Source organism: Meriones unguiculatus, chromosome 12, assembly GCF_030254825.1.
Source record: "Meriones unguiculatus strain TT.TT164.6M chromosome 12, Bangor_MerUng_6.1, whole genome shotgun sequence".
Classification (NCBI taxonomy): Eukaryota; Metazoa; Chordata; class Mammalia; order Rodentia; family Muridae; genus Meriones; species Meriones unguiculatus.
Window position 1 is genome coordinate 32,358,600 of NC_083360.1, and position 12,153 is coordinate 32,370,752.

General features: G+C 54.9%; 1 protein-coding gene across 1 annotated transcript; it reads right to left on the reverse strand.

The window, feature by feature from the left end:
- Window positions 1–3,286: 3,286 nt before the first annotated feature.
- Slc35e4 (solute carrier family 35 member E4) lies at window positions 3,287–11,152 on the reverse strand. Its single transcript, XM_021652446.2, has 2 exons — window positions 9,148–11,152; window positions 3,287–4,220 (listed from the first exon to the last, which is right to left on the reverse strand). Exons 1-2 carry the CDS (start codon window positions 9,764–9,766, stop codon window positions 3,787–3,789), a joined length of 1,053 nt encoding a protein of 350 aa, XP_021508121.1. The 5' UTR covers window positions 9,767–11,152; the 3' UTR covers window positions 3,287–3,786.
- Between the last annotated feature and the right edge of the window lie 1,001 nt (window positions 11,153–12,153).

Genomic DNA, 12,153 nt, shown 5'->3' on the forward strand with positions numbered 1-12,153 from the left:
CTAGCACTGAAAAAAGGAGTCCTTGTTTGCCCTGGCCTTCTAGAATGACAAGCCAAGGGTACCAGGGCAGGGTGGGAGGGGAGCCCTCGTAGCTAAGGCCGAGACAAGGCTTTGCCTGAAGTCTACAATGGCAGGATGCCCAAGCACAGCTTCAGCTTCCTGGCTGCCCCAAGACCTGGCAAGGAGCCTGGGGGCCCTTGTTCTATCCAGCAGGAGCATGCTCCAGGCAGGATCATGCCCTGGGGCACAGGAACTGTGGAGAGAAGACCAAGTTGCCCAGGGGAGGAACTCAACTCGGTGGCATCTGTGAATATGTGACACTGTGCCTCCCAAGCTGCTCCCTTAGAGCTACAGGGAGTCAGGTTTCACTGCTGCCCCATTTACAGCTCAGGCATGGGAACAGAGGGCCCTTGCTCCAGGTCACAGCATGCCAGAGGCAGGACTCAAAATCAGGTTCTGCCCCCAGTTCTCCTGCTTTTCACTAGTGCAGTAGTGTAACCCTCTCCCCATGTTCGCTTTCCACTATTTCTGATACGGGTCTTTGGGAAGGGTAGTCTCAGCTGTCAACCTGATAAGGCCTAGCCTTGTCCAGGCAGGCCTCTGGGTTTGCCTGTGGCATTCTGTCTTGACTGGCCTAACAGGTGGGAGGATCTGCCCACCGTGAGTAGCACCATCCCCTGGGCTTAGGTCCTGGGGAGAGACCAGCACAGGGAGTAATCGCTCCCTGATCCCTGCCTGTGGATTGGATGGGACCCGCTGCTTCAGCTCCTGCACTCGACTTCCTTGGCATGATAGACTGTAACTTCAAACCTGAGCCAAGTAAGCCCTTTCTTCCTCAAAAGCTGCTTTTGTCGGGGAGTTAGCAACAGAAAAAGTGACTAATGCAATTGTCCACTACGGTCTGAGAGTATCAAATGGTTAATCCCAGAAATAAATTCCTGCACTGTCAATCACGAGCCGTTCCATGTATCGGTGTGATGTCATATCCTCCTCCTGCTTGCCCAGATCACTGGGTCATCTCTATCCAGTATATCTTCACAGTCACACAGTAGGCATCTTACTTATGGTTATCAGGTGTGGTATCACCATGGCTGTGTATAGGTAACTGTTATTTTACTTAATAGCCCACAAAACAAGAACAACAGAGTGAACTTTTCGTTTTGGATATGCCAAACAGAAGCTTTAAAGTGCGCACTTTTAAGTGAAAAGGAGTAAGCTGTCGCCCTAATAAGAAAGGCATTGAACACTGACAGCTAAAGTCAAGACTTGTCAGAACAAGTCTGTGATGTGAGAAAGAAGAAAGTTACTTGTCTAGTTTGCTGTTGTACCTCAGACCGCAAAAGTTAAGGCCAAGTGTGAGATAAAGGTTTAGTTAGGTAGAAACCACCTGAAATGCTTGTGTAAAAAGAACATAGCCGGTATAGGGCTATTATCTGTCATCAGTGGAGGTCTTGCAATGGCTATTATAACTGCTTCCTACCATACCCTATGCCAGTGCCGAAGACAGTGGTCTGGGAGCCGGGTCTGGCGAGGAAGAAGAGCTGATCCAGCTTTCAGGTAAGACTAGCCTACCGTCCTGCTGTGAATGGAAAGGTGTGAGACCCGAGCTTTCTGCAGCTGCTCTGTGTGCTCCTGCTGTAATCTTGGAGGACCTTGGAGCATAAATTCAGTGACTGGTAATAGTGCTAACACCTAAGATCCAAGCACAGATCCATCTAACCTGTCCTGTCCCTATACTGCCGGGCAGCAGGCATCTCCTAAGGCCAAAGAGCCTGGGTGAGGGCCGGCCAGGGAGGCTCCTGTGGCAGTGGGGAGTCCCTCTAATAAGGAAAATAAGGATCACCAAGGAGGCTTCCCCCACCCAAAGCACCTCTCCTGCCCTGCCTGAGAGTGGAATCCAGAGATGGGCAGGCTGCATAGGGTGGGACAGAGCCAGCCAGTGGCATCTCTGAGTCATAGAGGGGTGGGTGGCAGTGACTCAACAAGGCCCTCTAGAAGACCAGCCTGGGTGGAGACTGAGGCTAGGAAACCCTGTGCCCGTCTGTGCTCCTTGGCATTTATCACCTGGTCCTCTCCCACCCAGCCTCAGGCTACCCTCCCTATGCCCTGGCACAGGAACTGCTTTATGAGTTATGGCTGTATGAATGAATACGTCATTCTTCTCTTGCCCTCGGCCTACTCTAATGCTAGCCTCAAAAGGAACCCATTTCCAGGTGGATCTGCAGCCATGGTGGAGAGTGTCGGGTGGGGAGTAGCCACCTGAGATGACAGGCATTTGGTACCGGTCACCCCCTCCTTCCTTGCCACTGGGCTCATTCAGTCTTACCATAGGGCTCATTATAACCCTTAGCATCATTAACCGGCGCTCAGGAAGGGGCTAGAGATGGTAGGATGCTGCTTGCCAGCAATGCTTGAAGCTCCAGTATTGCATAAACCTATTGTTATAGAAGCAGGAAGATCAAGAGTTCAAAGTCACCCTCAGGTACAGAGTGGCTTTGAAGCCAGCCTAGGCTATATGGAACCTTATTAAAAGAACAAAAACAAACAAAAGGCTGTCTACAGTTAGGTTGACAGGACCAGGTGAGGTTCCAGGCTAGTTTCTTACATATTTTAGTAGGTGTGGGGACTTAGCTATCTACTACCAACGCTGAGAGGAGGGGAGGGACAAAGCTGGGGCTGGCTGAGTTCACTGCATGAAAGGCCTGCTTCTGAGGGCCCTGGGCTAGCCTTGAGTGTTTCCTTGGTGCCCGCCCTTGTGACTGACCCTGTACACCCACAACCCTGGACTCAGCCCCCCATCAAGCATCTCTCATAGGCCTCCTTGAAGAGAGAGTAACATGCCGGGATCGTTCTCTTTCCAGGAGAAAGGAAGAGGATGCGTAGGAAAGGGGGCCGAAGGAGACAGCACAAGCAAAGGCTCCGGTGGGTGTGTTAGGATTGTGCTCAGTGGGACTGGGGTCCAAGAGAAGTGAAGGAGGAGTGCAGCAAGGACGTGGAATGAGGGGGACCTTGTGGTACACAGCAGGAAGCCCCACCTCTGTCCTCGGTGCAGAGCATGTGTTCCAGGAAGAGCTCTCCAAGGGAGGAGTGCCTGGAAGATGGCAGAGGCAGGCCAGGGCAGGCAGGGCCCGCTGCCACCATCCTAGGGCTGGACAAAGGATGAGCACTGTAGAGAACAGTGTTATGGAGGCCAACACAGGACCAGGGAGTTGAGGAGAACCACGTGGTCGCCAACCACGCCCTTTTTCTGTTCCCACGGCTGTAGCCCCAAGGAATGACACAGGTGTCCAAGAAAAAATAGTTTATTTGAGGATGGAAGACCCAAATCCGGGGGAGGAAGCACCAGAGCGAGGCTGCAGCAGCTACCTGAAGTTGGCACAGACTACCCTGTCTTTAGGGGAGCCCAGGAATGAAGAAGCCTCCTCTGGTGTCCCTCATGGTCTCCCCGCCCCACAGGAAGGATTGTGCAACTGCCAGGCATTCTCTTCATTATAACACGTTGAGGTTTTCTAAGTTTGCTCAGCAATCTTCATCATAGTAGTTGACTAGTCACGATTCATCTAACGAGCATATGTGCCAGACTTGGGACCCACCATCCAGTGGCAGGATTTGTTGTGACAGGAGGTGGGTCTCTGAAAGTCCTTGACCTAGCCTCCCAGGCAGCCCTTCCAGAGGGCACCTCCTTTCCCTAGCCTGGCAGACATAGCACCTCTCTGTTCAGTTCCTCATGGCCATTCAGAGTCAGGCTGGGGCTGTCCAGGTATGGCTCATGAACTCCCCCAGGTCTCAGGGACCTTTGCCAGGCTGGTCCCTGTTCCACAACCCCCGGCGGGTAGCCCAGGAGGCCACAAACTCACAGTTGTGATAAAGAAACATTCCTGAAAGGGTGAGTGCGATGCCCAAGTAGCTGAGAGCGCTGAGGTGGCTGCCAAACAGGAGCCTGGACAGGATGAGATTGCCCACAACGGTGAGGTTGCCTAGCACATGGACGGTGAGGGCAGATGTGAGTGCCAGCAAGGAGAAGCTGGCAAGGTTGTAGACCACAGACAAGAAGCAGCTGAGCAGGACACAGGCCCAGAGGCGAGGGTCGGTGGACGGCAGTGGCGGGGCCGTGCCAGCCTCCAGCACCAGAGCCGCGCCTGCCAGCAGGCAGAGACTGGGCAGAGAGGTGGCATACAGCAGAGTCATGGCGTCCAGCCTCGCTTCCTGCAGCAAAGCACCTGCAACCGGAACAGTGACCATCATCACCTGCTACAGAGACAGCACCTGCTGACCCAGCCCCATGTAGCCCCATCCTCAAGAGCCCGCCTCCCGGAAGCCGGCCCTGACTCTGAACAGCCTCAGTGGCTCCTGCTCTGAAGTATGACTTGCAAGCCAGTGGTGGAGGAGCCAGGCCACCTGGGCTTGTGAACTGTGCCCACTCCTCCCCCCATAGAGTTGGGTAAAATAGGACATTTTCACAAAGGGAGCATATACAAACGCCTTGTGTGTGGCTCAAAATGTCAAGAACAAACTCTGCAGTTCCAGCCAGGAAGCAGGGACAGGACAGCAGAGGACCCAGCTATGGCACCTGCCAGCTTTACCAGGACAAAAAGGTGAAGGGGCTAGGGAGGGAGGGAAGGAGAGCGTACAGAGGTGGAGGAGGAAGGAAAAAGGAAAACGGACCTTTAAGAGAATAGTTTTGAAAAAGAAAATAGTTTTGAGTCGAAAGAGCGAGAGCAGTCATCACCGCATTCACTTATGACCACAGGGATGACAAGACCTAACAAGACAGTCATTGTTGGCTCTTGGCAGCCACTCACTGTTTATGATAGAGAATCGAGGTTTCTGTTTGTTTGCTTTTGTTTTCTGACACAAGTTCTCATGCAGCCAAGGAGGGCTTTGAGCTCTCCATGTTATGAGACTTGCCTTGAATTCTTCACCCTCTTGTCCTCCTGCTATGCTGTCAACCCCAAAAGCTGGGATTACAGGTGTGCACCACAGGGTCTTCTTGATAATCTGCATATAATCTCTCTCTTTCTCTTTCTCTCTTTCTCTCTCTCTCTCTCTCTTTAACTACCAACAGTGGGGCTTGCCAAGATGAATCCAGAATTAAAAGAAAATCTTTGTTTTCAAAGACAGAGGGGATCCTGCTGCCTACACATGGGCATGGCTGTATGTGACAATGTCCATACCAGCTTCTACACAGCTGAGTCACAAAAAAAGCATGGCCACCACCAAAGGCCAGCACAGCCCAGGTGAAATGACAGTGTGTGCCCCAGGGCAGAGACTGGCTCAGAGCCTTCTCCAAGTCTCAGCAGAGGACAGGTAATAATTGATGCCGGTGCCATCCTGGGCCTAGATCTTAGATGGCTGTTTCCTGACACATGCTTTCCAGAGAGCCCCACAGTGCTTATGCACAGCTGGTGCTCAGAAGAGGAAATGGTATGATGCCTCTCTCTGCTGTTTGGGCTTGGTTCTCTAGGCAACAGTCTCTGTAGCTCAAGCATGTGTAGAAAAGAACAGGTAATCAGAATGCTTCCGCTCATTTGCTCCAAATGTAGTACCCGAGGAGCTGTCCACAGCTTGGGCCTTCCAGACACCAGGACAGGAAGGGTTCTAGCTTCAGGCAGACTTCACCGTCAGGGGCAGGCCCTGCATCTGTCCTGCATCCTGTCCAACCCTCCCCACCCCACAGCCTGATCCCCGTGGCAGAAGTGACTAACTCCCTAAACGTTAGCCTGCTGTCCTGCCTCCTCGGTGACCCCGCCTTTGCCAAAACCCTCTACGTCATCCTCTGCATTTCCAAAGACATTCTGTTGCTGTTTCCTTCTGGTACCGGGGGGTCCAACCCAGATCTTTCCCCAAAGAAAGCATCACTGGGCTACACAGCTCCAGCCCCTCCAAAGGCATTTTCATTTAGTGATGTATGTGTCTGTGTGGGGGGGGGGGAGGGGTGAGCTGTACTGAGACAGGGTCTTTAACATCAAAAATATTACATTGTGTGTAAGTATGATGTGTGTACATGCATATCACATCCATGCAATCAATTTGTGTGATATGTGTGGGGGGGGATTATGGGAGGGTCACAGGACAACTTGCAGGAGTTGGTTCTCTTCCTCCACTGTGGGTTCTGAGGATCTGACTCCAGTGATCTGTGCAGCAATGGCTTTTACCCACTGAGCCATCTCACCAGCCTTGAGACAAGGACTTCCAAGGAGCTCATGCTAAAGATCCCAGGCTGGCCTACACTAACCGTGCAACCTTCCCACCTCGATGTTCAAAGTGACGGGATTACATGCCAGGCTGAAAAGGCGTTTTATTTTTCTGCTTCCAGACAGACTGACTCTGAAGGCCCAGCTGGCTTTGAACTCACGTTACTCCCAGAGTCCTGGGGTTGCAGGCCTGCTTCAAAGGCACTTTCATACCAGCATCTAAACACGCTTGACCCCTGCCACATGCACACAGCAGTGACCTATTTGTAAACCCTAGCCTCTTGGCCTGTCCCCACTTTGTTCCTTGCCTCGATGTGTGACAGTCACCTCGTGGATAGCATGGGAAGGGAGAGCTTACATACTCCGTGTACACACTCAGCACTGAGGCTGACATGGCTCTGCTGCAGCCTGGGTCCCACCCAAGGGTGCCCTTCTCTGCTCTGTCACCACCACTGTGGCTGCGCAGCTCCCTCAGCGGCCTTACGGAGCCCTCATCACACCTGTGCCCACCTTGCTCCACAACTCCCCTCTTGCTAAATACAGCTGCCTCTCTGGGTATGAGGGTGGCACTGTTCCACTCAGCAGAGCCCCTAGGCCTGCCAATGGCCCAAGTAGGAAGGAAGAGGCTGTCTGTGGCTGCCTGAGCGCTCTCTCTCTCTCTCTCTCTCTCTCTCTCTCTCTCTCTCGCTCTCTCTCTCGCTCTCTCGCTCTCTCTCTCTCTCTCTCTCGCTCTCTCGCTCTCTCTCTCTCTCTCTCTCTCTCTCTCTCTCTCGCTCTCTCGCTCTCTCTCTCTCTCTCTCTCTCTCTCTCTCTCTCTCTCTCCTCCCACCCCCTGACTTCAAGGCATTTGCTCTCAGGGGAGGAGCCAGCACCAGCACACTCTAGTGTGCATCTGGCCCTACAGCATTGAGTGAAAAGAAACTTCCTCTTTTTAAAAATCCATTGCAAAGCAGGGTGTGGTGGTACACACCTTTAATCCTGAGGTTGGGGGTAGGGGTAGGGGCAGAGTCGGAGGAGATCTCTGTGAGTTCAAGGCCAGCCTGACCTACAAATCCAAGACAGCCAGTACTATACAGAGAAACCCTGTCTTGAAAAACCAAAAACAAGTAAAAAATCCATTCTAAGTCCTGGATCCAGTTATCTCCCCCCCTCTGCTGGGCCCCCACTTCTGTCAGGGGAACTTCTAGCTTTCTAAGGGCTCTCTTTAGCATCTGGTCCAAATCCGAGGTGCTAATCAGTTTACCAATTTATCAACGACACAATTGATAGCAAAACCATCAGCTAAAGACTTCATTTGATCTTATCCCCCACACCAGGTAGCGAGGGCACAGAGATGTCCCAGTACACAGCCTGTCTGGTTGGAGGCAGAGGGGTGATCAATAGCTCCGAATGCCCCACAGCTGGTGAAGCAGAGGGCACCCAACACACTCAAACTTCCCTCTCAGGAAGCTGAAGAAGAGAGCTGGCAGGAGCCAAGGGGTGGCTGGATGCCAGTCACATGCCTCTATGAACATGCCTGGGCGCACTAATGTCTGCCTGGTCATAGCCCCTCCTACCACAGGAGTTGCCCAGGGCCCAGCATGACTCCTTGGCTCCGGCAGGTGCAATGTGGGGCTGGAAGCTGGGGCCTTCTCTGCTTGCTGTGCCTGCCTAGGAGGGCCCTTACAGGGTCAGGTTTCCCTGAGCCAACTCAAGGCTGAATGCAGGCCTCAGCTCATGTAACCTGAGGGCTAAAATAGAACTGTGTTTTCACCCTGCTCTTGGCCCAGGGAGATGGGGACAGGACCTTTGGGTCCCAGATGGAAGAAGATGCCAGGCAGGGCTGAGTCCTCACTTCACCACTTCTCAGCTGCAGGCTGCCCTGACCATAGCTCAGCACCCCTGGGAACCCCTTACTTTCCCCCCTCCTACTTCTTCCTTGGGTTAAGGTAGACTGGAGTAGGTAGGACTCAAAAGCCCCCTACTGCTCAGGCAGGAAGTCAGCCTCCAGCCCCCTAGGCACACTGGAACCGGGTGGGGCAGTCTACCTTACTTCTGCTCTGAGTCCTGCAGTCCACTCCCAGTCCCACACAGCAGAGTTGGGAGTCCTTGAGAGCCACAAGACCCTGGGCCAATCATAAACCTCTTTAGCAGCATTTGGGAGGCTGAGACAGGGGGATCAAAAGTTTGAGGCAAGCCTGAGCTTAGACAGCTCTCCTGTCCCCTCTCTGTCCCCACCCCACCCACACAGTAAAAGGCTCTCTTATTGTGCCACCACCTGGATCGTAAAGAAGATGGAAATTACTGTGACAACTGACAGTCAACACCCAGCACCAGGATTGCCACACTGTAGCTCCCGGTAAACTCTCCTCTGGTAAACCCTTCCCCTGTTTCCAGCCCTGCTTGGTGGTGCACGTCTTTAATCCCAGCTCTAGGGAGGCAGAGGCAGACAGATCTTTATGAGTTCAAGGCCATTCTGGTCTATAAATCCAGGACAGCCAGAGCTACACCCAGAAACCCTGTATAGAAAGAAAAAAAAAAGGGGCAAAAAAAAACCTGTGTTCCCAACTACTTTGCCTTTTCTTCCCTAGTTCACACTTTCTGGCCTTCTGGGTTCATAATACCAGGACACAGAGCTTGGACAGCACGGCGTCTGAACGTCTCATTCAAATCTTGCCTCTGCTGTTCACTGGCACAAGGCCTAGGCTGAGACTCTCCACATCTGTCAAATGGGGATAATAAAGTACCTGCCTCAATGAGGGGCAGGAGGACTGAGTGGGACAAAAGCCTTCTCAAGTTCTAGAACACAGTTCAACAACTGTTATTAACTATGCCTCTAAGGCTTACGTTTGAGCCCTGAACTCACTGACTTTTCTGAGCCTCATCTACAAAAGGGGATCATCACTGCCACCCCCTTCACAGGAACATCCAGGCCACCCACCTTATCCCCTCCGACGGAGACCCAAGTACTTACTCTGCTGAACGGACTTGAAGCCTCGGAGACAGGTGGCCACTAGCAAGAAGCCACAGCCAGCTGGAGGTGCCCGGAGCTCTCCAGCCAGGCTGCACGCAGCCCCTAGGCAGAGAGGGCCCATGGCAACAAACTGCAGAGGATGGTGTCTTCGGCCAAGCAGCAGCGCAGACAAGGCCAGGGTGAACAGTGGTGTGGTGGTGGTGGCCAGCTGGGCTAGGTCCAAGGGTACACTGCTCAGGCCCACATTGCCGCAGGCCATGGAGGTACCAAAGGTGAGGCTGAGCAGCAGCACCCTGCGTTGGATGCTGCGGGGCATGGGTCGCTGGGCCGCCCAGCGGCACGCCAGGGCAGCTGCCAGCATGTGCAGTGCTGAGAGTAGCAGGGGCCGCCCGAAGCCATGCACTGTGAAGATCCACTTGTTGAGGCTTGACATACTGGCTCCTGCCAACAGCCACACCAGTGCTGCCACAACCACTCTGGCCCGAGCAGGCTGCCCAAGGACCTGAGGGTTGTCAGGAGGCCACTTGGGGTGGCCATGCTCCCGGGCACTTCCAGCCACAGCCACTGCTTCGGCTGAGGTCATCCTACCTTCATGGCGCTCCAGTGGGCAGCGGCACATCCGCACCAGTGGGGCTGGATTAGGAGGGAGGCTTCCCGGGGACTCGCTGGGCCAGGTTCTGATCCCCCAGACAGGAGAGGACACCGCTTCTAAGGCTAAACCCGAGCCGGCCGATTATCTGGCTCCGTCAGGGCAGAACCAAGGCTGTTGAGATGCCGGACTGGCTGGTGCCCACCCAGGCCTCGTAAGCCCTGGGCACCTCCCGCGCCGGGGGAAGTCTTCTTTCTCCTGCGCGCGCCCCGAGCTCACGCGATGCTCTTACGCTGAATCCTCTTGGCTTTTTCCCTCTTCGGTCCCCAGACCGTCAGGGTGAGGACACTTGACTGACCCCGACCTCCGGCGTGTCTGGTGCTCAGGCCGTGCCCAGGCCGGGTAGGGGCGACAGCGCTCCGAGCGTGGGAGCGGAGGTCGCGGCCAGAGGGCCCCCAGCCTCGCTTCGCCGTGAACGGAGGAGGACAGGCCGGCGGGCGCGGAGCTGCGAGCGCGGAGCTGCGAGCTCGGCCTGGCGGCGGCTGCTCCCACGGCTCCGGCTGCCGCCCGGCTCCCGCCGTGGATCTGGCAGCTCCGGGCGCGGGGCTCCAGTCCCGCCCACCGCGCCCGCGCAGCGCTTGGCCCCGCCCTCTCCGCCGCTACCGAAGCTGACCTCCACCCGGAAAATTGGGCTCAGCCGGGGGGCCCGCCCCGCAAGGCCCCGCCTCGGAGCCCTCTGGCCCCTCCCACGGCCTTGGCGCCTCCGGGCTCGGCTCGCGCAGCTGCCGGCGGAGTCCGTCAGCGGAGAGTGTGGACTGTATCAGCCATCAGTGGGAATCCGGGCGGTCCCCAGCGCCAAGAGCAGCCTCCGGTGCTGGAACCCCGGGGTGTCCTGCAGAGCCGTCCCGAAGCGGTCTGTCATCCAGGAGCAGGGCGTGGAAGACAGACCACAAACGTCTTCCCAGACCTTGGGATTCGGCTTAGCCGGACCACGTGGTCCCTTCAAGGCTGCCTCATCTTGCTTCCCTCCCAGGCCAGGGCGGCGCCCCCTCCGGGCCAAGCCGAAGGGGAAATGAATCACCGTGGCTAAGCGGAGCTGCGGGAGGCAGGGTACGGCGGGTTGGCATCCATCTCGGGCCAGCCGACTCTGTGCTCCCTGGGCACTCCGAGGTGACTCACAGCTGGGGCCCACACGACAGAAGCTTGGATGGTTCTCGGGTCTCCCATCCGAAAAAGAGATGTTCTGCGAATTCAGGATAGGGTTAAGCAGCTGCACTCCAGGGGCCGATTCCAGGCCGCGCTTGCTCCAGGTGAGCAAGAATCAAGACCCATCCTGGAACCTCGCTTCCTTCCAGTGATTGGATTTCTGGGGATGCCTCCGCCCACCTCGACCGGCCTGTCTGACAAACCTACCTAGAGAGAAAAGATCGCAAAGCAAAGCCAGACTGTGTGGCTCGGCTCGCGAGCGCCCCCTGGTGGTCGTGACCCCGCACGGCTGCAAGCGTCCCAAATCCCTTCGCAATCAAATTCAGGTGAAAATAAACTAGCCCCACCGGAGACTGGAGTCCCGGATGAACCAGGAATCTACGATGTCACACTTGCCTTGTCACACTTGATGGGTGTAATCCTGCGGGAGCCCGTAGATCGCCGCTGAGCAACCCAAGCTGAAGGACAGGGAATGTAGATAGGGGACTTCCAGGGGGAGGACCGAAATCTGGGGCATTCAGACTGTTTTTTCCAAGAAGAGTTTTGGGGGAACCGAGTCAGACACACACACACGCACACATTTTTTTTTTTTTAAGAGGAGCCTCTGGGCTTCCTGTGAGCTATATTCCTCTGGGATTTGTAATCCGTTTATCCATTAAGCTTTCAATTAAAAATTTTTACTTCCAATTTAATTTTTTTTTCTGCTTATTAATTGTTGTGTCTGTACGGGAGTGCTGAGACTACAGGCATGTGCCGCTGCCCACTTCTGAAGCCCATTTTAACCTGTCACAACATCACAGGCAGCAGGGCTCTCAGTAGAAGGGGATTTGCATGTGGGGGAATGGAAGGCCAGATTCGAGGAGGATTTGCGTGTGGGGGATGGAAGGCCCAGGTTCAAGGAGGACATCGCTGGGCCGGAGGGCTCTTTCACATTCCTTGGGGTCCGCTCAAAACCTCAGCGCAGCCTGTGCTTCCCACGGAGCCCCACAGATCTGAGCTCTGCTGTCAGAGAGGCAGGTGGTGCAGAGAACAGGGCAGAGGGGTGCTGGGGAGTAAAGAAGCTGTCCTTAGCGCTGACAGGCTCAGGCTGACACTTGGATGGCTTCAAGCCTGACCAGATCATTTCTATCCTCGCCCTCTAGCGTCCCGAGTGTGACCTAGGAGATCACAGTCCCAAACACACCATAAGCCAGAGCACCACCCCGGAGTTC